General features: G+C 44.9%; 1 protein-coding gene across 1 annotated transcript in view; it reads right to left on the bottom strand.

Annotated features, from left to right (window-relative positions):
- Positions 1 to 3,042: 3,042 nt before the first annotated feature.
- Positions 3,043 to 25,929, bottom strand: part of GATM (glycine amidinotransferase) — a 32,760-nt gene continuing 9,873 nt past the window's right edge. Inside the window, exons 2-9 of the mRNA XM_083412189.1 lie at positions 24,292 to 24,516; positions 18,814 to 19,009; positions 17,128 to 17,318; positions 14,925 to 15,062; positions 13,902 to 14,066; positions 9,877 to 9,940; positions 9,647 to 9,763; positions 3,043 to 7,218 (exon numbers count right to left, since the gene is read on the bottom strand). Of these exons, the coding sequence (XP_083268315.1) occupies positions 7,106 to 7,218; positions 9,647 to 9,763; positions 9,877 to 9,940; positions 13,902 to 14,066; positions 14,925 to 15,062; positions 17,128 to 17,318; positions 18,814 to 19,009; positions 24,292 to 24,516 (1,209 nt within the window). The 3' untranslated portion in view covers positions 3,043 to 7,105. The remainder of the gene's footprint in view (positions 7,219 to 9,646; positions 9,764 to 9,876; positions 9,941 to 13,901; positions 14,067 to 14,924; positions 15,063 to 17,127; positions 17,319 to 18,813; positions 19,010 to 24,291; positions 24,517 to 25,929) is intronic.

Below are 25,929 nucleotides of genomic sequence, written 5' to 3'. Positions count from 1 at the left end.
GTTTGTGTGGTGCAATCAGCCTTGCAATCAACAGTAATTGTGCAACCTGGATTTGCTGGTATGTGACTGAATCCAGCAAAAAAATAAAAAATAATTGGCAATCTGGAAACGCCCTTGTGTAAATGAAGCTACTCTGAATGGTTTGGTCGTTTCTTCTTCCTTGTAATTTGTTTTCCTTTGTTTTCCGAACAAAAGGCTTAACACAGTAATAAAAAAAGGTCACATCCAATCGTGGTTTAGTAATTTCTTCCTCGTTGCTAGTGCTGTGCTGGTTGGAAATAAATTTCAGCACAGGGACTCCTGCCCAAGGTTGTTGAACTACAGTTCCCATCAGCCCCAGCCAGTGCGGCCAATGGTCAGCAATGGTAGGAGGTGTAGGCCAATGTTATAAGAATTTTAAGGTCTCAAATATAGAATAAATGCATGCATATCTAAATATATGAACTATGGGAGAGCAATCCTGAAGCCATTTCAACTCTCCCAGTGACCTCAAATATTCCTCTGCAATAAGGGAGGCAAATGGGGAAAGCCTTCACATAGTCTTTTTGCTTGCAAATCCTGTCTTAAGGGCATATTTTTGTATGAATAGGGTGAGCGTGTGACCTGGATTTAGGAACTAAAGTATTAACCATCACAAAAGATTGGCCAGGTAAAGCAATCAGTGACCATTATCAGGTATCCTGGCAGGCAGGATTTCTGCTGTAGACCGCCTCCTTCTGTGATGTATGTATGGGTTTTTTTGGAGGAGGGGGTCTTGGGCTACAGGGTGGGCAATTTCAAAAGTCTATATAAGGGCTTGGGCACCATTGTTCGGGGTCCTCCTCTCTCCATAGCTGTCAACTTCCCTTTTTTAAAGGGAAATTCCCTTATTCCGAATAGGATTCCTCTCAAGAAAAGGGAAAAGTTGACAGCTATGCCTCCCTCCTAAGTGTGGCGAGTGGGGACCCTGTTACAACAGCTAATAAAGATCAGGCTTACCAGCTGCTTTGCTTCTCAATATACTCTAAAGGTAAAGGGTAAAGGGACCCCTGACCGTTAGGTCCAGTCGTGGCCGACTCTGGGGTTGCGGCGCTCATCTTGCTTTATTGGCCGAGGGAGCTGGCATACAGGTTCCGGGTATGTGGCCAGCATGACTAAGCCACTTCTGACAAACCAGAGCAGTAAACGGAAACGCCATTTACCTTCCCGCCGGAGTGGTACCTATTTATCTACTTGCACTTTTGTGCTTTCGAACTGCTAGGTGGGCAGGAGCAGGGACCGAGCAACAGGAGCTCACCCTGTTGCGGGGACTTGAACCGCCGACCTTCTGATTGGCAAGTCCTAGGCTCTGTGGTTTAACCCAGAGCGCCGCCCATGTCCCTTACTCTGTCCTATATACTCTGGTATATACCCGTGTCCCATATACTCTGGTCGGCCTCTATTATTTCTCCTACTGATAGGGAACCCACTTAAGGACTCTATATAGGCTCCGGAATAACCCATAAGGGAAAGGGAGCCGTTTTTCTTAGAACACCAGCAACATCTGGAAGGCACCAAGGCAGGGCAAAGTTGGAACTTTTCAGCAAGCACCTGATTGGTCATGAAATTGATCAGGAACATCCTTCTTTCATGCAAATGAGTGTGCCCTGAGGACACCTGGTTAGCTCAGTGTTGCCTGTCACAAGGGGAAATGACCGAATGTAGACTGGGCTCTGCATGGAGAAAGGGACTGCTGGTGGGGAGACTGCATGGGTCCTCTTGACTACAGGTGCTACCTCATACCTATTCCACATTTGTAAGAATTTGATTATTTAGTGTGGCAACACCTGGACTTTGGAACTCCCTGCCTCTTGAGACAAGCAGGTGCTTTCACTGTACTCTTCTCAGCGCCTGCTAAAAACATCCCTGTTTAGAGAAGCCTGCCCAAGTGCGTAGAAAGTTAAGGTAATTCTAATCTGTTTTAGTATTTTGACTTCTGTATGTTGTGAAGTATGGTTGAAAAAAAAATTATTTGTTTTATCTTTTACAGTGGTATCTCGGGTTACATACGCTTCAAGTTACAGACGCTTCAGGTTACAGACTCCGCTAACCCAGAAATAGTACCTCGGGTTAAGAACTTTGCTTCAGGATGAGAACAGAAATTGTGCTCCGGTGGCACGGCGGCAGCAGGAGGCCCCATTAGCTAAAGTGGTGCTTCAGGCTAAGAACAGTTTCAGGTTAAGAACGGACCTCCGGAACGAATTAAGTACTTAACCCGAGGTACCACTGTATTCGTAAACTGCCTTGAGGTGTTTTTACCACCAAGCAATGTATAAATTTTATGAAATCAATAAATGTATCTGCAGCTGACTGAACAGTAAAGATAATAATAATAATACAGTGGTACTTCTGGTTACACACTTAATTCGTTCCAGAGGTCTGTTCTTAACCTGAAACTGTTCTTAATCTGAAGCACCACTTTAGCTAATGGGGCCTCCTGCTGCTGCACCGCTGCCGTGCGATTTCTGTTCTCATCCTGAAGCAAAGTTCTTAACCCAAGGTACTATTTCTGGGTTAGCGGAGTCTGTAACCTGAAGCGTATGTAACTTGAAGCGTACGTAACCCGAGATACCACTGTAATAATAATTTATTATTTATACCCTGCCCATCTGGCTGGGTTTCCCCAGCCACTCTGGGCGGCTTCCAACAGAACACTAAAATACAATAACTTACTGAAAATGGGTTTTGTGGGTTGTGGGAGGCAGACAGAGAGCAGATGTATTTAAAGCACATTCAATGAACATGACTCCCCACATCCAAGAACTCTGGAAGTATCATTTCTCTGTCACAGAACTACACTTCCCAACACCCTTATGCTATCATTCCCAATATTTGGGGGGGTGAAGTAATGTGTTTTAAATGTGTGTTGAATGTGCCTTAAATGTTTAGTGTGGATGTCTGAAGACAGAAACACACACACACACACACACACAGGATTTGGGTTTTGTGGGGTGAGTGGGGGTCAGGTGTAGCCATTCTTGTCCCAGGCAGAAAATCAACCCTCAAAACGAGAAACACCAAAAGTTCACAAATGCAAACATGTTTTATCGGCATAAAAATACATATTGAGGAAATCAGTATTGAAAACTTAATTTACAGCACTGGTGGGTATCCTTAAAATTCCCACGATTTGGCATTTCTGCTAAGGATTATTAACAATAATAACAACAATAAAAAGCTGTTTATCTAAACAAGCTCACGAAATCAAATGTGTTGGCACACATGGGAACTTTAAAAACAAACAAACCAGAAGTGATGTTCATCGAGAGAAGATACATTGAAATAAGAACTACTTTCTAAACCAGGGCACTAGATACAAAGTCTAGAGCTGTAGAAAGCACTATGCGGATGTGATTGTGTAGGAAGGTAACCATGCCCTATCTCCTGACCCACCTGCAGACCCATCCACTGGAATAAGGGGCTATGTGCATGAATTCTCTGCCATTACCACCACCTCATGAAAACAGTGGACAACTAGAGACCCAAGGGGAACCTACAAGCAGGACCTTAACCCAAGAGCCCTCTCCCTTCCAGTGAAGAAGAAGAAGAAGAGGAGTTTGGATTTGATATCCCGCTTTATCACTACCCGAAGGAGTCTCAAAGCGGCTAACATTCTCCTTTCCCTTCCTCCCCCACAACAAACACTCTGTGAGGTGAGTGGGGCTGAGAGACTTCAAAGAAGTGTGACTGGCCCAAGGTCACCCAGCAGCTGCATGTGGAGGAGCGGAGACGCAAACCCGGTTCACCAGATTACGAGACTACCGCTCTTAACCACTACACCACACTGGCTCTCAGTGGTTTCCAGCAGCTGGCATTCGGAAGCAGCAGAAGTAAAGCATAGCCTTACTTGTTTATTCTTTTATGTTTATTCATTTATTTGTCTGTTTTTTAAAGCCATCCACATTGGTAGCCATCACTGCCCTGTGGAACGCCCTCCCATCAGATGTCAAAGAAATAAACAACTATCTGACTTTTAGAAGACATCTGAAGGCAGCCCTGTTTAGGGATGCTTTTAATATTTGATGAATCATTGTATTTTAATATTCTGCTGGAAGCTGCCCAAAGTGGTTGGGGAAACCCAGCCAGATGGGCGGGGTATAAATAATAAATTATTATTATTATTATTATCATTCTTGAGGGCTTTTATTTTGTCTGCCTTGAATCTTCCAACATTCAGCTTCATTTAAAGTCCCCAAGTTCTAGCTGGGGGGGGGAGGGGAATTACCTACCCATTTTCTCTGCATCATGCAAAATTCTATATTATATTAAGTAAAATAATAGAATTGTAGAGGTGGACGGGACCCTGACGATCATCTAGTCTAACCCCCTGCAATGCAGGAATATGCAGCTGACCCATAAGGGGATCAAACCTGCAACCTTGGGTGTTATCAGCACCATGCTCTAACAACTGAGTCATCTAGGGAGCATGCGTTCAGGAAAAGCATGAGGTTCAGAGTTCTATATGAGGGCCTAGCCTCCTAAGGTGGACCTTTAGGAATCTCCCATTTCAAAGGGCAAAGGTTGTGCCAACTTTAAGGATGGCGAGATCAATTTTTTCCCGGTCTGGCAAATTTTGCAAATACTGTATACATTCATAATTTTGTGTCTCACAGTTTCCTGCATATTCTTTTGGTGTGCATTTCATGTCAAGGTACGCTCTTGGTTTTGCGTTCACCCATCGAAGAAACTCAAGCTATGGTGTGCTGTGAACAAGCAACAATGCTGGTATATGCTGCTGGAAAAAAGCTCTCCCTCTTGTGGCTTGTTTGGAAAGAAACAGACTTTGAGGATCAATTTTGCACCGAACCGTAAGCCGGCACAATGGTTTGCTTCCTGTCGGCGTAGGAAAGGGAGAGTGAGTTAGGCACAGTTCTGACAGCATACATCAGGAGACATGCATGTCATAGTCTGGTGTACCGTGCTGTGTGAAGCGAGCCAGAAGTGTATCGCAAAGAACAGAGAAGGGAGGAAAATAGGATAGCACTGGGCCAATCTGTCTAGCAAACCAGGAACCCTCAAATCAGGCTTGTTTGCTGAAAAATGCAGACCAAATTCAATTGACGAGGATCCCTAGCCTTTGTGTGATGGATTGCAAGCATGTAGCTCCCCTACTCCAATGAATGGGTGTCAGGCAGGTCCACAGAGGGCATTATATGATTCCTACATGGTTAATAAATTCAGTTACAGCCGCATCAGCGTGGGGCTTAACCTTTTCGAAACAACAACAACACAAGTCAAACTAACCTAAATAGCTTATACAAAATCAGTAAAAACCAAGGTCCATATAAGATCTGTGTATTTAAATATTTTGCCTTAAATTTTATGAAGTGTGATGTGTATCCACAAACACACTCAAACTAGAAAAGATACTGGAAAGATTTCTGTTAAAAATCAGGTCTAACCTTTCTAGCTGCCTTTTTGAAAAGAGGTAGATGTAGAGCGGTATTCAACCAGTTGACCTCTATGAGGCTGAAAAGTACTGTTGAAGTTTGTTGATTCTGGAAGTGAAGGTAAGAAGGGACTTCAGGGGGAGGTGGAAGTCTTTCAAAAAGCCAGCCAGAAGACCTGTACTGCTGATGAGGAGTTGCAACTTTGGCCTAGACGAGCTAAGGGCCACTTCACACATTACAGGGTTTGAGGGCGCACCCAAGTTGTTTCAAAGGCTACAGAACCAATACAGGAAAGGTTAGATTCAGAGTAACGACACACACGACCTTACAGGCTGTATATAACTGTATAACTTCTGTTTCAAAAAACAATTCAACAGATCATATCACAGTATGTAATTCCATAGACCAACTTATCATATGAGCGGAACATGTTCTGAGAGATTAAAGTCCAGCGGATTAATCAGGATCTCCCCCCCCCCCAATTTTTTTATTGATTTTCCAAAAAATTTTAAAACAAACAAACAAACATAAATCCCAACCGTAATTAAACCAATCTTGATAACATTGTTACGTGACTTCCACAAATCCCCCTGGTTGAATTTCAGTGTATATAATTTTAACAGTTTTCCAAAATCAATTTTCTCAAAAAATTAACTTAATCACTTAACATCTTTCATTCTTTCTAATTTAGCTTTAAACATCTTAATTCCTATCCTTACATATTTGAATCCTAAGCCTATCTAATATTTGCAAGCTTTTCCAATTAACATATTTAGCTAAATAGTCTTTGAATTTCATCCATTCTTCCTGGTATTCCTTCTCCTGATCACAGACTCTTCCAGTCAGGTCAAATCAGGATCTTATATTCCTAACATAAGAACTGAATAGACTGGATCTCCTGATCAATCCGCTGGACTTTAATCTCTCAGAATATGTTCTGGTCATATGATAAGTTTGCCATTGGAATTACATATTGTGATATGATCTGTTGAATTGTTTTTTGAAATAGAATTTACACAGTTGCACACAGCCTGTTACGTCGTGTGTGTTGTTACCAGTATTGTATTCACGTAACAAAAGTTTCAGCAGTGCTTTGTAGATTCAGAGTAAGCCAAGGTGCACTGAGGTCCTATAGAAATAAGGTCAGCAACAGGTCACTTCCATAGAATTGTAGAAATGGAAGGGACTCCGAGGGACTGAAACTGCAACCATGGCAATATCAGCGCCATGCTCTAACCAACAGAGTGTTCTACTGATTTCAGTTGGGACCCAACAGCAACTAACAGTCTGGATCAAACCAAGAGGAGCAGGAGCCCTTTGAAAATGTAGGCATCTTCTAAAAAGGGAATTTTTTAAAAAGATACATGGATTTAGTGATTTAAAGCTGCAATCCTGTGCATATGGAAATGAGCCATGTCCACCACAGTGGAGCTTCTGAACAAATATATGCATGAATGGGGGGGGGGGGGACCAAAAAACCACGGAACATACAGGCACATTTTGGGCTTGCCTCTGTGTAATGTGTGAATAGGCTCTTAGGGCACATTGTTCATGTTACCTCCGTTGGGGTGGGTGGGGAGGTGGGCACTGTCCCAAGTATTGCAGTCCATACACTCGCACCCTTTTTAAGCAGAAAGATGAAACCGATCTCCTCTTCTTCATTTGCCTACGCCTAGCTCATGCAAACTTAACCCTGCCTAATCAAAGTAAGACTTCAGGGTACCACGACGGCGGATGTCGCAGGTCCAGCAGTGGAAGCCTCCTCCCAAGGAATTGGCATGGCGGATGTTCACTTTGACTGTCGAAATGCCTGCAGGGGAAAAGAAAAGGGAGCAAGACCCTTTGGTGAAGGTTGACTCAGATTTACACACAGGGTTATGAGGGGCTGTGCAAGCATGTCTGGTACCATGGCCAGTTCCTCCTTCATTTACAACACAGTCAGGGAACGCGGGTGGCTCTGTGGTCTAAACCACTGAGCCTCTTGGGCTTGCCAACCGGAAGGTTGGCAGTTCGAATCCCTGTGATGGGATGAGCTCCCGTTGCTCTGTCCCAGCTCCTGCCAACCTAGCAGTTTGAAAGCACACCAGCGCAAGTAGATAAATAGGTACCACTGCAGCGGGAAGGTAAACAGCATTTCTGTGCGCTCTAGCTTCTGTTACAGTGTCCTGTTGCACCAGAAGCGGTTTAGTCATGCTGGCCACGTGACCCGGAAAGCTGTCTGTGGACAAACGCCGGCTCCCTTGGCCTGAAAGCGAGATGAGCGTTGCAACCCCATAGTCGCCTTTGACTGGACGTAACCGTCCGGGGGTCCTTTACCTTTTTTACCTAGACCCACTGAATTCAATACTTTATGAACTAATTATGATGACCAGTGTTGGATATCCCCCAGTGAATGCAGCAAAATGAGATTGGGAGGAAAGGTGGGGTAGAAATTTCATTTAAAAAAAATGTGTGTCACAGTGTTGTCAGACTACGAATGCCCAGAGCGAGGAATTAACTCATCATTGTCAAAAGTAGACATTACATTAGGGGAAGGCATGACCCGGAAAGCTATCAGTGGACAAACACCGGCTCCCTCAGCCTGAAAGTGAGATGAGCGCCGCAACCCCATAGTCGCCTTTGACTGGACTTAACCATCCAGGGGTCCTTTACCTTTTTTATCTTTACAACACAGCATGTGTCATAGAGTGTTTGGGGCATATTTTAAGGAGATTTGGGCTTGAACCCCTCTCCCAACAGTGGGGATCCTCCTGCAAGGCCATTTTGGCCAAGCTACCCCCTATGGCTCAGTCGATTTCAGTTCTCTCAAATTTCTTATTTTTCCAGGCTTAAATCTGGTTTTTCATATCTCTGCATCTTCCCCAGCTGGCATAGCCCAGGGGTGATGGGTTTTGAAGTTCAGAAACATCTGGAGGGTCAAAAGTCCCCCACACCTGCCTTAAGAGTTGCCAGAGAGTAGGGATGGGAAAATTTGTGGCCTGACGGTTGGACTCCAACTCCCATAAGCTCCAACCAGCATGACCAAGGATGGAAGAACCTGCATAGAGGAGTCACAGGTTTTCCCATTTCTGGCCTAGAAAGGCCCTGGGGCAGAGCCATATCCGTCACCTTCTCCGTCATGCCACTGCAGCCCTGCCAATTAGCTGCTCCTTTAAGCTTCACTTACACACTACATTAGGGAGGCGGGTGGCACTATGGGTTAAACCACAGAGCCTAGGACTTGCCAATCAGAAGGTCGGCGGTTCGAATCCCTGCGACGGGGTGAGCTCCCGTTGCTCGGTCCCTGCTCCTGCCCACCTAGCAGTTCGAAAGCATGTCAAAGTGCAAGTAGATAAATAGGTACCGCTCCAGCGGGAAGGTAAACGGTGTTTCCGTGCACTGCTCTGGTTTGCCAGAAGCGGCTTAGTCATGCTGGCCACATGACCCGGAAGCTGTACGCTGGCTCCCTCGGCCAATAAAGCGAGATGAGCGCCGCAACCCCAGAGTCGGTCACGACTGGACCTAATGGACAGGGGTCCCTTTACCTTTACACACTACATTGCATGGGATATTTACAATGCAGTCAAACCAACAATGCATGTTTGCTAGACAGGCACATGATAGGAGCTGAAGCTCACAGAGTTTTCCTGTAAGTTTGCTAGACAGAACTCTTGAGAGCCACTCCCAATGTGCCCTGACAGCAGGAAAGTGTAGCCACATATAATCTCCTCACCTGGCTGGGCACTTTCTCTTTGCTCTTTCGCCTCATTCCAGCAATGTATAACACATGCTAAGTCTGGGCCACACCGACTCCATTTTGAACTAGACTAAAGTATGTATTTGTAATTTTTATTTGTAATTTGTATTTGTAATTTGTATTTGTAATTTGTATTTGTAATTTTAAGCCTGCCTGAACAAAGCTGCTATTACTCTGCTATTCTTCAATGGGGAATACTGAATGAGAAAATGTCATTTTTTACTTTTTACAAGACTGTTTTACTTTTTTTTTAAAAAAAAAAAGGTGATTGTTGTTTTCAAGGGGGGAGAATATGGGAAATACCAGGAGAATCCAGTCCTCCTTAAAGCATCCTGGATTACTTAAATTAAAAGGCTAAAACTAACCTATCTAAGCTTCCCTTTTAAGCTGCAAAGGGATGCATTCTGCTGAACTCACAAGCTTGAGGAAGGAAGGAAGGATAATATCTAATAAATATAACCTTTCCTGGCGTCTATACACATCCCTAAACATTTTGACCCACCGAGACTTTCAAACAGCTTGTGGATTGGAGTTTCGTTGGCATCGACCATCACACGTTTTTCATCCAGCATCAGGACATTCATAGAGAGCCATTTAGAGGACATCCACAGTGGGTGGTCTGGATGCAAATATAAACAGGAAATAATATTTAGCACTCCCATTGGGTGGGTGAAGTCTGAGACTTCTGCTTTGCAAAACTCGTCTTCAAAATTGGGAATAAGCTAAACATACCATCAGGGATCAGGGGCAATGGAGGGTGAACCACCGTCCAGCCTGCGTTCTTGAAGAGATCAATCTAAAAGAGATAGAGATTCAAATTGAAGAGATTCAATTTTGAAGAGATTTTTTTAAACCATTGTGGGATTTATTCCCAATGCAAACAAGCACCCACAGAAGAGGGTGTATCTTGTGGGATCACAGAAGGAGAGGAAAGGGTTAAGAATAATAGAGTTGGAAGGGACTCCATTGATAATCTAGCAGTCCAACCTATTACAATTCAGGAATGTGCACCCATACAGGGATCAAACCCGTGACCTTGCCTCCTACAATCCTTATTATGATCACCATTGCTACTCTTGGCATTTGCATGTTAAAATGCATGCATGCTAAAATGAAAATATGCATTCTGCATCAAATCTAGTTTGGTCCCAAGGTCTTTATAGGAAAATGTAGTATAGTTTGCAGAAGTTGCATTGCTTAGTTTTCATCACAAGAGGGCTCTCTACTTGCACATCAAAGAAAGACATTGAGCATCCTTTTTTTCATGGCAGTTCATTCCACTTTCAATCTTTCCCCTAAGTTCCACATTATATCTGAGCTTTCACACATCATAAAAGCCTCTTCTGTAACTATACTGAAATATAGTTCAAGTTTAGCAGTCAAGTCCTTGTTATTTGCTTCCAGAAAAGAATCCATTTGCAAATAATATGGAAGCGAGTGTTACTATATAGCACAATAGCTCCAGAGGTGGCTTTTAAATTGTGTGAAAGCTGAAAAATAATGTGGAAATTATCAGTTAGGGAAACATTTTATGAAAATGGAATAGACTGCCATGTGAATGCAATCTCAGTCTGGAGCTAAATGTATTGTGCTGACACTGGTGTCTAATATTTTCCAATTGCTCAAATATTCTTAAAATGTTTGCGGTCTGAATTTACCATCCGAAGGGATCCAGTTTCACTATATTATATTTCACATGCAATGATATTGTACTTTGTACTTCACAACTGACACGCAATCAGTGCAGCCCTAGACATGCAGACCTCTAAAAATTTAGACAGGGAGAGTCTAAATTTTAAAACCACCCCAAAATCCGGTCATGTTACCTTACTCCCATCTTTACTAAGGAAGGATGCCACAGAAGCCATGACTGTTTAAAGCGGTATTGTACTGCTTTAAATTATAGTGCAGATAGCACCCTAGAAAACACTCCACATCCTCCTTTGGCCACCCACTGCAAAGGAAGATCAAGAGCTATCAGACCCAAAGTCCATCTTGTCCACTATTCTCCCTCCCACAGAGGCCCGTCAGGTGATTCTAGCACCCCCACCGGACAAGATATTTTAAAAGGGAGCACACACTAATTTCTTCCCCACTAGCACTCATGCCAGCTTTTGTAGGCCATTCGTCTCATGTAGATAAACGTATTCCCCATATGCTACATGCAGGGCCAGATTTAGGTTTGATGAGGCCCTAAGCTACTGAAGGTAATGGGGTCCTTTATATGTCCAGCTGTCCTTTGTCAACAACAAATAGGCCCTGTTTTTTGTGTTGAATATATTGCTACATGGTAATTTATGGACCTAATAGGTATCTAAAGCCATTTGCATATAACAAAATATGTATTTTATCAAAGCAATTGTTGAACTGAAATACAATTAAGAAGAAGTATATTGATAGTGAAATACAATTAAGAAGTATATTAATAGTGAAATAATTATTAAGCTCTAAATTAAAATGATTTTTTATTCATAACAAACTTAATAATGCAAACACACTGGCATTTGGCAATAACAGAATTTCCTTTAGAAACACAATTTACAAAGACTCATAATCTAGTCTCTAGAAACTTGCTATAACATGAAATATTAATAGCAAACCAGTGATATTTTAGGGAGCAGGCTAGCAGGCGGGGCCCATTACTTACATCATAGGAGCCTACACAACACAAAACACTGTTGCTGTATGTGGGTTTTATTTTATTTGTTTTTTATCTTTTATTTTGGAAATGGATATCCAGTTTTCTTTTCCTTTGGGGAGGGGCTCAAGAGAGTGAGGCCCTAAGCTATAGCTTGTTTAGCTTAAATACGGCACTGGCTACATGCATCTTTCTGCCCAAGTAAGCTGCAGGGTAACAAATGGAGCAATAGTTCTGATAACTGAAGCAATCTACTACAGTGGTAAAGGTAAAGGGACCCCTGACCATTAGGTCCAGTCGTGGCCGACTCTGGGGTAGCGGCGCTCATCTCGCAGCACATGGAAACGCCGTTTACCTTTCCGCCGGAGTGGTACCTATTTATCTACTTGCACTTTGATGTGCTTTCGAACTGCTAGGTTGGCAGGAGCAGGGACCGAGCAATGGGAGCTCACCCCGTCGTGGGGATTCGAACCGCCGACCTTCTGGTTGGCAAGTCCTAGGCTCTGTGGTTTAACAGTGCCACCTGCTTCCCTCACTACAGTGGTACCTCGGGTTAAGATCTCAATTCGTTCCAGAGGTCCGTTCTTAACCTGAAACTGTTCTTAACCTGAAGCACCACTTTAGCTAATGGGGCCTCCTGCTGCTGCCGCACCGCCGGAGCCCGATTTCTGTTCTCATCCTGAAGCAAAGTTCTTAACCCAAGGTACTGTTTCTGGGTTAGCGGAGTCTGTAACCTGAAGTGTATGTAACCTGAAGCGTCTGTAACCCGAGGTACCACTGTACAGTCCTTTTGTTAGCTGGAGCGAAAACAGATCAAGAGTCCAAGGGAGAGCCCACACAAATTTAAGAGCTGTAAAAAGGAGCCACAACCTTTGCACGCAATTGCCCAAGGTCAGCTGCAAAAACAAGGGCTTAAATAATGTTTGGCTTAGTTAACAATTGCTGACGAGACACCTAGCGACTTGTTCAAAGGGTTCAGAAAAGTCTCGGCTAGCAAGCTTCCCAAAAGCACCTGTGGGCCTAGACTGGCCATTGGGTCTGATTCAACAGGACTCTACCACTTTAAGAATGGAGGTGGGTGAACAAGATGTTTGAATATTCTCCCGCATCAGACTCCCTGCACATAATCACCTAGTGCCTCAGGGAGGGGGCCTAGAAGTACACCAGAAATTGCTTCCACAGGAAACAGTGATGGCTACCAGCTTGGGATGGCTTCAAAAGAGGGTTAGACAAAATCATGGAGGAGAAAGCTAGCAAGGGCTACTATCCACAAAGGCTATGTTCTGCCTCCATGGTCAGAGGCTGTGATGCTTCTGACTACCAGTTGCTGGAAGCTGCTGAGGGGGAGGGCGCTCTTGTGCCCTGGGGTCCTGCTTTCCCATGGGTTGACCTCTGTGAGAACAGGATACTGGACTAGATTACTGCCGTGCAATATACGTAGGGCTGCCTCTGAAGACGGTTCGGAAACTTCAGCTGGTGCAGAATTCAGCAGGCAGGTTACTCACCAGAGCAAGACGGTTTGAGCACATTACACAGATCCTGGTCTGACTGCACTGACTACCAATTACAGTAGTTTCCGGGCCCAATTCAAAGTGCTGCTTTTGAACTATAAAGCCTTAAACGGCTCAGGGCCCGCAATACCTCAAGGGCCACCTCTTTCCATATGAACCTACCCGGACCCTGATATCATCTTCTGAGGCCCTTCTTCATGTGCCTTCTCCTCAAGAGGTCCGGAGGGTGGCAACACAAGAACAGGGCCTTCTCTGCAGTGGCTCCCCATCTGTGGAATGCTCTCCTCAGGGAAGTTCACCTGGCACCTTCATTAGACACCAGGCAAAAACATTCCTTTTTATCCAGGACTTTGGTTGATTTGATTGACATCCTATGCCCTTTTAAAATGGGCAGGGGCGTTATTGGGTTGCTGTTTTTATTTTGATTACCTATTTTGTGGTTTTATATTTTGATTTCGTTCTGTGAACCACCCTGAGACCCCCGGGTATAGGGCAGTATATAAATTCAATAAATAATAATACTAATAGCAATAATAGATGGGCCTTTGGCCAGATCCTACAGGGCTGCTCTTATATTCTTGCCCCCAGTTTGTCTGAAGAGCCCTTACCTCATTGCACGGACGGTCTGGGTTGGAAAGCACGAGGCCCGGTCCGATGATGTTGAATGTGGCATCAATGTGCATGGGATTGGGGTCTTTGAAAGAGATGGTGTGCACTCTGTATTCCGGCGCAAGGTGTCTCCGCATCCACTCAATACCCAAGTAGTTAGTAACCTGAGAGCAAGATTTAGACTTTTAGTTGTTTCAGAAGAAATGTCTGCAACAACAGTAAGCCATATATCAGGCCCGTCCAACGCCCAAGAGACTGCGATCTACTCCCAGTATTTTTTAAAAATGGCAGTGACCTACCTGATCTACCCATTGTCATTGAGGATTGACCATTGAGGATTGGGAAGGATTGACAAGAGCTGTTGAGCTTTTTTAAAGGGGGAATGACATAAATTGCTCATCTAAACTCCGCCGCTAACAAACGCACACCGCATTAACGCCAATCATCGTATTCCCAAAGCGCAAAACTCCGCCAACTTGACGCAACGGAGGGACAGAGAGAGGCAGATATTTAAACTGAACATCAATAGAGCATGGGGGGGGTGTATTCTTAATTGTCTGCATAGGCGTAGCGGAATAGAAAAGTTTTCAGCAGGCTTTTCAAAGTCGGCATAAAAGTTGGTACTAACCAACAAATAAATCTAACTAAAAAACAAATAATGGATGTAATTTTGTTGTTGGACTACGCAGAAATGGCAAAGCTGACAGTGAAATTAAGAGATCAAAATGGTGAACTTTTCATAGAAGAATGGAGGCCTCTATTTTTAAAAATACTATACTCAAATGAAATTGAAGTATAAAAGCAGAGGAAGAAAAAGTGATAAAATAATTGCAACAGAGAAACTTGTGTAATAGATAAAGATATAATGCAGTAGAGACGGTCTGAGTAAAAAGACTGCAGAAATGGGAGTGGGAAGTCAATTTATGAAACAATGTAACTATTTGATAAGAAAATTATGGTGCAAATGTTTGAAAAAAATTAATAAAAAATTATACTGCAAAAAAAGGAACCAATCTGCTCACCTGACTTCTTTGCACAAAGATGTCTCTTCCGGCTCGTATGAAATCTGCAGCGTCAAAGCACGGCTCGAATTCAGTTGTGACAAATTTGCCCTGTGCAGCCAGCTTGTGCCTGTCTTCCACAGTGCGAATGGGGTAATCCTGGATTCAGAAAGACAAAACACACACAGGCCTTCGCTAGGACTGTTCCCACTACTCGGGGCAATCACATGGCGCCGTTTCTAAACCTCTGATCTGCCTAAGCCAAGGTTCCTCAACCTCGGCCCTCCAGACGTTTTGGGCCTACAACTCCCATGATCCCTAGCTAGCAGGACTAGTGGTCAGGGATGATGGGAATTGTAGTCTCAAAGGGCTGTAGTTTCCAGGGCTGATAGTTCTAGCAGGGAGGGTTGCCAATGCAGACATGCTGGGGCCAAACCCCGAGTTCTGGGGCGAGGAACACGGATGCTCCTGCAGATATTGTTGGCATTGAGCTCCCATCAGCCCCTGCCAACTGTTAGGATTTTTATCTATCCGAGCTGCTCCAGCGAGTGGTACTATGATTTGTAGTATGATTTGTACTATGATTTGGGCCTTCTGGCGGTTCCCTCATTGTGATAAGCAAAGCTATAGGGAACCAGGCAGAGGGCCTTCTCGGTAGTGGCACCCGCCCTGTGGAATGCCCTCCCATCAGATGTCAAAGAGATAAACTACTACCTGACATTCAGAAGACATCTTAAGGCAGCCCTGTTCAGGGAAGTTTTTAATGTGTGACATCTTAGTGTATTTTTGGTCTTTGTGGAAGCCGCCCAGAGTGGCTGGGGAAACCCAACCAGATGGGCAGGGTACAAATAATAAATTGTTGTTGTTGCTGTTGTTGTTGTTGTTGTTGTTGTTGTTGTTGTATGCATCACGTGAGTGTCTGAGTGAGTGTGAGAAAGGAAGTCTCTGTTATCTCTTCCTTCTGAGTACTATTGGAAGTTGGTTTCACTTCTGTGTGTGTTGCAGTTCTGTATAGTCGTACCTTCAGGTTACAGACGATTCAGGTTACAGACTCCGCTAACCCAGAAATAGTACCTTGGGTTAAGAACTTTGCTTCAGGATGAGAACAGAAATCGTGCTCCGGCAGTATGGCGGCAGTGGGAGGCCCCATTAGCTAAAGTGGTGCTTCAGGTTAAGAACAGCTTTAGGTTAAGAACGGAACTCCAGAATGAATTAAGTACTTAACCCGAGGTACCACTGTACTGGTGTTCAGAGAGCACAGATGTACTGAAGGAGTCTCTGTATATAAAAAGTAAAGGGACCCCTGACCATTAGGTCCAGTCTCTGGGGTTGCGGCGCTCATCTCGCTTTATTGGCCAAGGGAGCCGGCGTACAGCTTCTGGGTCATGTGGCCAGCATGACTAAGCTGCTTCTGGCCAACCAGAGCAGTGCACGGAAAGGCCGTTTACCTTCCCGCTGGAGCGGTACCTATTTATCTACTTGCACTTTGACGTCCTTTCGGGTTGGCAGGAGCAGAGACCAAGCAACGGGAGCTCACCCCGTCGTGGGGATTCGAACCGCCAACCTTCTGATCTGCAAGTCCTAGGCTCTGTGGTTTAACCCACAGCACCACCCACGCCTATCTGTATATAAGACTGTAAATAAAGTAGTTTTAGAACTACAATTGAGTCTTTCTTCTGCTATGATATGCCAGAAGACTGGCGTGCTCTTTTCAGGAGAGAAGAGTTGCTTGTTACCAGCCGCTCTGGACTGAAGAAGATTTACAGCCAGAGAGAGCCACTGGGGAACACTCCGGAGACTTGTGTAAGTTAGAAGAAGGAGGAGGAGGAGGAGGAGGAGGAGGAGGAGTTTGGATTTGATATTCCGCTTTATCACTACCCAAAGGAGTCTCAAAGCGGCTAACATTCTCCTTTCCCTTCCTCCCCCCCAACAAACACTCTGTGAGGTGAGTGGGGCTGAGAGACTTCAGAGAAGTGTGACTAGCCCAAGGTCACCCAGCAGCTGCATGTGGAGGAGCGGAGACGCGAACCCGGTTCCCCAGATTACGAGACTACCGCTCTTAACCACTACACCACACTGGCAGCCTTCCCAGGGCGTTTTTCCAACACCAACATGGCCAATCAATGGTCAAGGATGATGGGAGTTGTACTCCAATAACACCAGGAAGGTAGCCTTGCTCCTGCCACCACAGTTGCTTGCTTGAAAGGCGAATGAATAATAATACCTGGTCATAAAGTTCATCAGCCATGGTGGGCTTTGGTGCTGTGGTCCATTTTGATCCTCGGCGGAAGTACTCTTTGATGATGGGCCGGTACGCTCTGTATTCAAAGAAACGGGCGCGCCAAGCCATCGGTGCTTCAATGATCTCGTTCCCAATGACCAGCAGAATGTCTCTTGGCATAGCTGCGTACATCCCTAACAAAAGAACAAAGTGTTTGATCTGGGGATCCAATCAACAGTGGCACAAATCCTGCACACTAGATCCCAGTCAAGGTTTGATTTTGCTCGGTAGCAACCCAGAGGAAGAGGGAGTGAAGCTTGCACACATCAAGCGAAAAAACAAACAAACCACAGGCTACTGAACGTAACCGAAACAAATCAACTCGATTCCCAGCGTCGGTTTGCCAAAACGCGTTATGACCCAACCTTCTTTAGGGGACATGGCTGTGTTTATGCCATTCTAACCAGAGTGCCAAGCCTTTATCAAAAAGCAGAAAAACGGTGCACTCAGGTTCAAGCAGTTTGTACAGGACAGACAAACATTTCAGCGTGTCGTCCATTTTAATCCATCATGGCTGCTCCGCTGTGTGCCTAAAGCACATCACAACTGCATAACAGTGATGTCTATGTAGGCCTAGCAAGATCTAGATCAGGGGCTGACAGCCTAAGGCCCATGAGCCACAAGTGGCCCACGGAGGTCATTTTACCGGCCCACAAGCCGCCCCCAAACCGAGCCACCCACTTGGCGAGTCCCCGCGTGCTGCACTAAAACAGCACAGTGCGGTGTGGGGGCTCGCTGAGCGGCGCCAGAAATCGCGTCTGCGCAGACACAGACGATGAAAATCATGGACACGCACACTCACGCGCGCCCGCAATCGGGCCCACGGAGGCGTCTCCATGGCAGTGAACCGGCCCAGGCAAGGTAAGCCTTGCCAATCCCTGATCTAGATTAACAGAAGGCACAGTACTGTTTTACTGTAAACAACATGAAGCCCCTGTGAAACTATAGATAGCAATACACTAAGTTGCTTAATGGTAGGCTACTGTTGTCCTTTATGAATTGTCACGAGGACTTTAAAGTTTTTTTGTTTTTTTTTAAGGAGGAAACAAATCTCATCAATAATGAAAGTGTAAAACGTGCAGGGGTAAGCAAGGAAATAATAAAAGAATCAATTGAATAATTATTAAACTACAACAACACAACAAGATGGAAGAAGTAAAAAAAAATTGGGATCACACACTTGGGTGAAGGGGAGTGGGGGGTATAGGGGAATTTATAAAAAAAAATCTAATAGCAATTAGGTATATTTTAATCTAGTCAACTATGTAATAGGCTTATGTTACAAAACGAATATGGATTTTGAATTTGATGTTTGTAATTCTTTTTCGGTTTTGGAATAAAGTTTTTTTAAAAAAGAATCTCATCAATAACGAATAAACAATACTTTATAAAATAATGAGGAGACGGAGACATGGTTCACAATCCACAATGTACATTTTAAGCATGTTTTTACCACTTTTCGCAGTCATGGCTTCCTCCAAAGAATCCTGCAGCTTTCCCATCACAGAGCTACAATTCCCGGCACCCTTAAACTACATTTCCCAGGATTCCCAGGTGCTTTACATGTACAGCTTGGATGTGGGCATGCTCTAAATCAATTCTGCACATTCCAAGTCTCTGAGCAATTACCGGTGGACTCAAAGTCAGGTGTTTTATATTTGGTTGACCAGTCTAGTGGCTCTGGCCTTCTCACAATCACTCCTTCCATTTTCAGAATATTGCACATCTCTTCGATTTCAGCAATTGCTTTCTTCACGTGATCCTGGGGGAAACTCTGGCCTCCATACTTCTGATAGAACCCCCAGTACTTCTCGTAGGTATTCGCCTGGTAATCAATAAAGAAAAAGCAGAGAAAAAGCAGACATGAACCAGCAGCATATTAACATTGCAAAGAATCACTCTGTACAGTATTCATCTACAGTGGTACCTCGCAAGACGAATGCCTCGGAAGACAAAAAACTCGCAAGACGAAAGAGTTTTTCGTTTTCTGAGTTGCTTCGCAAGACGGATTTCCCTATGGGCTTGCTTCGCAAGACGAAAACGTCTTGTGCCTTTTTTAAAAAAACGCCAATGCATTCCTATGGGAAAACCGTCAATACACATTGGTGCTGCGCAAGACGAAAAAATTCACAAGACGAAAAAACTCGCAGAACGAATTAATTTCGTCTTGCGAGGCACCACTGTACTAACAGTTAAACAACAGTATGTCAATCTCATAGGACTTGTATATTCAGGTGATTGCATTTTCTAAGTTTTTAAAACTATTTTTTAATAGTATTACATCTGCTGAACAACCACAGCTAATTTTTTCCCTTCCCACTCTTATTTCAAAGCTATTTTTGTCAGAAAGGCACCTGGCTAATTTGGTTGCCAATAAATATTGCAGCAAACATTTCTGAGATCATGGTCTTTCCAACGATTGGCTCTTGTCTAGGTTTGTTAATGGTCTTGCTTTAAATGTTGTGAGGATCCTATGGCCTTTTGAAATGTGCTTTTTTGGAGTGGGGGTTATTGGGTTGTTTTTATTTTGATTATGTATTTTGTGGTTTTATATTTGGATTTTATTCTGTGAACTGCCCTGAGACCTCCGGGTACAGGGGGGTAAATAAATTCAAATAATAATAATGTATTTTAACTTGTCATAACCAAGCCATGTGGGGGTAATAAATAAAAATTATTGCTATTCACATGGCAGCTGAATCACATGGCACCACTGCAACTGCAAGTAGGAGAAATTCCACTGAGATGAGCAAGAGGGATTGCCGGACAGTTTTCCATAGAGTCCTGAGCTTAGACTAGAAAGACCTGAGTTCAAATCCCCATTCAGCACAGAGTTAACTGGGCAACCTCGCGTCAGCCTTTCCCCCCTCTGTTATTTATATGCCACCCATGGGTTGCCCCAGCCACTCTAGGCTTCTTCTAGCAAAATATAAAAATACAAGGAACATGATTACATTGGCAATTTCTACTCCTGTTTCCATCAAAATTGTTCAACATCCCTAGTTAAGACTTGTAGCACCACTTAACCTGAAGCACCACTTTAGCTAATGGGGCCTCCTGCTGCTGCCGCACCGCCGGAGCACGATTTCTGTTCTCATCCTGAAGCAAAGTTCTTAACCCGAGGTACTATTTCTGGGTTAGTGGAGTCTGTAACCTGAAGCGTATGTAACCAGAGGTACCACTGTAGTGGAATGAGTGTTGTAGCCAGCCTCCTTCCACAGAATGCAAGCAAAGCTTTGCACATATGCAATTCATTATATGTGAATGCCACGTATTAAGTCTTTGAACAAGTGAATGTGGCTTTTAAATAATAAATAAATACAGCCCCCCCCCACCGGCTTCTAAAAAAAGAGGTCAGCAGAGCAGTGAGCTCAGCCAACAGAGAACATCTGTGACTGTATTTAAGTTTCAGTAGGGAAATGTTAAGAAGGCCTTTAGACAGCTAGAAGATGAATTGCTGCAGCGGCGGCCAAATGTACAGTACACAGCCCGAGATTTTCTGCCAGCAGGACTCAGTCCTGGAGACTCAGAAATGGCCTGGAATGAAACCTGTAACATAAGCACGACCTTCAGAGACTGCCAGCTCAGCAACTCGGAACCTACATGTCAAACTGCTCATTGCAGGCTGTGATAAATGCACTTTTAAAAAATAATAAAAAGCACCCTTTTAAAAATAAAATACAGTGGTACCTCAGGTTACATACGCTTCAGGTTACAGACTCCGCTAACCCAGAAATAGTGCTTCAGGTTAAGAACTTTGCTTCAGGATGAGAACAGAAATCGTGCTCCGGCGGTGCGGCAGCAGCAGGAGGCCCCATTAGCTAAAGTGGTGCTTCAGGTTAAGAACAGTTTCAGGTTAAGTACGGACCTCTGGAACGAATTAAGTACTTAACCCGAGGTACCACTGTATATAAAAGCGGTTTGCTACCCTCTCAACTCTGTTGGAAAACTGTGTTGTAAACTTCCCTTGGTGTCATTCCAGGGGCCTGGAGACTCTTATCAGAAGCCACACAAGTACGAGATTATAGGGGTCTGCTTGGAAACACCGTTTCCTGATATTTATGTAGTGCTCTCAATGGACACAGCATTTCACAGAGTATGGTGATACCACAACCCCTTCAAAAAAAGTTCCCTGCTGCCCCTATGAGGCTTACAATTTAAATTACGATTTAAGAGCATAGACCATACCTAAGTGGCAGAATATGGTATATACTGTATAAAGGTAAAGGACCCCGGACGGTTAAGTCCAGGCAAAGGCGACTATGGGGTTGTGGCGCTCATCTTGCTTTCAGGCTGAGGGAGCCGGCATTTGTCCTCAGACAGTTTCCCTATGCCCGTGAACCTCTTTCCCATCTCAAGCTGGCAGCGTCTCAGGCTGTCCTCTTTTTGCTCTTCAATATATGGCAACCCTAGGGACGAGGGTGGCGCTGTGGGTTAAACCACAGAGCATGGGGCTTGCCGATCAGAAGGTCGGCAGTTCGAATCCCCGCAATGGGGTGAGCTCCTGTTTCTCGGTCCCTGCTCCTGCCAATCTAGCAGTTCGAAAGCACCTCAAAGGGCAAGTAGATAAATAGGTACCATTCTGGTGGGAAGGTAAACGGCGTTTCCGTGTGCTGCTCTGGTTTGCCAGAAGCGGCTTAGTCATGCTGGCCACATGACCCGGAAGCTGTACGCCGGCTCCCTCAGCCAATAAAGCGAGATGAGCGCCGCAACCCCAGAGTCGGCCCTGACTGGACCTAATGGTCAGGGGTCCCTTTACCTTTATATGGCAACCCTATGCAATCCCTCCGAAAATTGACCTGTGAAGCAGCTACGTCTCTTAGAGGTTTCTTGCTTCACTTGCTAAACCGCATCGCTTCCATGTGCCGACACAACTGTCAAGCCACTCAAATATTATCAGTGTATTTACTTCTCTACCTGCAGGCGATAGTGTTCTTTGCAGCCAGATTAATCTGGCAGCATGCAAATGTCAAGATCTGGAAAACGAATGCTGGGCTGACAGCGCAGCTGAATGAATGTTGACTCTAAAGTAATTCTCATTGTGCTCAGTAATCCTTCCTCCTTAGCAAGCGTGTTTAGGGTTTGCTCTCTAAATAAACTGTGAAAGTAAGTGCAGAAGCATGATATAATAAAATTAATATGGGCTTGTCAAGCAGAGCCCGAGTGCCGGATCTGATAGTCCCAAGGGTGTCTTTTTTAAAAAAAATCCTGACGAAGTTTTCACTGCCCGTCCCTGGTTTGACTCGAAAGCAGTTTTCCGTGTGTCCTCCGTGTGTCAGCCAGAGCTAATGGAAACTGCACTCCGAAATATCTGAAGGAAGCCAGCTTGATGAAGGCTGCTCTTACTACTGCTGGCTGTTGAGCACTTAGAAGAGATTTTGTGGGGTGAAATAAAGTTTCAGCCCCACACTTTTACAACTGCTGCATAGAGTAGGTAGCCCCAGTGGCGTAGCATGGGGGGTACAGGGGGGGCCGGCCGCACCAGGCGCAACATCTGGGGGGTAGGGTTAGGGGGCGCAAATCCATGGGTTAGGGAGCGCAAATCCACGGGTTAGGGGGTGCAAATTACTTGCCTTGTCCCGGGTGCTGACAACCCACGCTACGCCACTGGGTAGCCCACCCCACCCCCGGCTCCACTACAAGAATACAGTGGTACCTTGGGTTAAATAATTAATTCGTTCCGGAGGTCCGTTCTTAACCTGAAACTGTTCTTAACCTGAAGCACCGCTTTAGCTAATGGGGCCTCCTGCTGCCACCGCACCGCCGGAGCACGTTTCTGTTCTCATCCTGAAGCAAAGTTCTTAACCCGAGGTACTATTTCTGGGTTAGCGGAGTCTGTAACCTGAAGCGTATGTAACCTGAGGTACCACTGTACAGAACTTGGCCACCCTTTACTTACAGGGTTATCCGGAGGTTTAGAGTATGTTGCCAACAATATGCTGATGACACAAATCTCTATTTCTCCTTTACATCTGCAGGCATGGCAGTGGAGGTGCTGGACGGGTGTCTTGCCTCGGAAATGGAAATGAGAGCCAACAAACTCAAGCTCAATCCAGATAAGACGGAGGCCCTGCGAGTGGCACTTCCCCAGACTGGATGGCTGGGAGATTGCCAGCTCTTGATGGCATTACACTCCCTCTGAAGGAGCTGGTTCACAGCTTGAGGGTATTCCTTTGCTATCGCTTGAGGCTCAGGTGGCCTCAGTGGCGCTGAGTACCTTCTATTAGCTTTGGCTGGTGGCCCAGCTGCACCACTACTGTATCTGCAAAGGGATAGCCTAACTGTTGTTGTTTATGCTCTGGTAACCTCTAGGTTAGATTACCGCAACGTGTTATACATAGGGCTGCCTTTGAACACTGTTCAGAAACTTCAGCTGGTGCAGAATTTGGCAGCCAAGCTGCTCACCGGGGCAAAATAGTTTTACAGTCAGTATTACACTGACTAAACCAGCTGCCAATTAGTTTCTGGGCCCAATTCAAAGTGTCTGTCTGAGCTTGCAATTCCCTCCTTGTAAGAGCTACAAAATTGGAAGCAAGCCATTTTTTTCTTGCAATAACTTTTACAGTGGTGCCCCGCAAGACGAATGCCTCGCAAGACGGAAAACCCGCTAGACGAAAGGGTTTTCCGTTTTGGAGGACAAATTTGCTATGGGCTTGCTTCGCAAGACGAAAATGTCTTGCGATTCCTGGGGGGTTTTTTCCACTCCCCACCCCCTTTTTCTAAGGCACTAAGCTGCTAATAGCCTTTTAGCAGCTAATCTGCTAATCCCTTAAACCTTTAATAGCCGCTAATAGCCGCTAAACCGCTAATAGCGCTAATCCGCTAATGGGCTTGCTTCGCAAGACGAAAAAACCGCTAGACGAAGAGACTCACGGAACGGATTCTTATCGTCTTGCGAGGCACCACTGTATTTACAAATTGATTGGGGATAGCAGGCAGGCACCCAGACAGAAAGAATCCCGCAAATGCTTTTAGAAGTTTTTGGTACTCGTAGCAAAACAGACATTGTAGAAGCCTGTTATTGCAAAACCTCTCCAGCGTTTGCAGAAGTGGGAAGCTGCAAAGAGCATGCCTAAAGTCTTGCGACGCAGACAGCGCATGGTTTACCTTGACCTCCACAGAGAAAGGAGGAACGCAGGCATTTTCGGCTCTTCCCACAATGACTTCCTCCAGCGGGTCCCATTCGTTGTATGAGCAAACAGGGCAATCCTCGGGAACAGGGTCAGGGGCCTTGTGATTTTCATCAGCAACAGCACAGGTCGTCTGGGAGGCTGCAGCTGCGTGGGTGCTCTGGAAAGTTCGCTGCACCCATCCTGTGAAGACGCGTCCAAGCTTAAATGAAAAAACAAAAAGTGTGGGGGGGGGAGGTCGTCACTTCATTAATTTAGATTATTTAAACATCATTCTGCTAAGCGAGGAGCCAAGGGGCTAGACCTCATGATCTCGACAGCGCACAGACACCCACACACCCAAGAAGCTCCATCCTCACAGCGGCCAAGACAACGATTCTCTTCTAGGGAAGAAAGGTTCTCCATCTCATTTGCCTCAAGTATTTGAATGGCAAGATTCTTTTTTATTATTATTAGTAAAGATTTTCTTGTTTTACAGAAGTATGTGTAATGTCTCTCGTATTTTTTCCATGTAACATTTTTACAAATCAGTTTCATTTGTTGAGACATTGGGGGGAAAGGGGGGGAGGGGGGAAGATGGGTGCGGGTGGGATCGGGTGGCAATAATAATAATAATAATAATAATAATAATAATAATTTATTATTTATACCCTGCCCATCTGGCTGGGTTTCCCCAGCCACTCTGGGCGGCTTCCAACAAAACACTAAAATACAATAATCTATTAAACATTAAAAGCTTAAGCTCTATTTTGCTTAATGTATGTAGGGTTTGGTGTCAGAGTTGCTCGTGCAGGTTCTCTGCTGTACATTTGTGTTTCTTTGGTGGTGAGAGAGGTTGGGGTTGGCCTAAGGTGTAGTTGTTTGTTTGTGATTGGCTGTAGTGATCTTTGTTTTCGTGTGGGGAAAGATTCTTTTTTTAAAAAGTAAATTTTAGCGCCTCACCCACTTGCAAGCAGGTTCATGCATTATCTGTGCAAATGAACTCATCGTGTGTGAGATTGCTTGCACCAGCAATGTGCAGAATCGTGATTTCTTTTCCCCGTGAGCAGGAACGTCGCAAGTGCTCGAACATTCACCTGAATGCACAGTGAGTAAAAGTGGGGGGTGGGGCATGCCTGCAAGCCGCCCCCCCCCCTCCACTAAGTCTTCCAGCTGCTCTTCAGATCTACAATTAGCAAAGAAAGGGAACCGGTTCGAAGGGAGGTTTCAAAGCACGTTCAGTCAAAGACACTTTTTTAAAGCCTTCAGCCCTTCATGCTAGTTGCGCAAAAATCGGAAGACTAATGCTGAACAGCGCAATTTATTTTCCTGTGCTTGAAGAGAACTCTCAAGCCTCAAAGCACAAAGACCCAGTTCAGTAAACCCAGCTTAGGAAAAAGAAATGAACTCAAGCATTGCTGCCTTCTTGTGCTCATAAAAAGTCCCCAAGAAACTTTCTGAAAATGCAGTAAGTGAAATCAGGTGCAGGCACAAATTGTACACAAGCCCCATCCCCAACACCCCAGACCAGAAGCATGGGACCTGATTTGGGTTTGCTCTGGGCCCCGCAAACCCTCTCAGCAGCTCCACAGGAGGGGCTGTGTTGCATGCAAGATCCTGGGCAGCTGCGCAGGGT

Source organism: Podarcis tiliguerta (genome assembly GCF_965153285.1).
Source record: "Podarcis tiliguerta genome assembly, chromosome: 14".
Classification (NCBI taxonomy): domain Eukaryota; kingdom Metazoa; phylum Chordata; class Lepidosauria; order Squamata; family Lacertidae; genus Podarcis; species Podarcis tiliguerta.
This window is presented reverse-complemented; position numbering and strand designations above follow the sequence as displayed.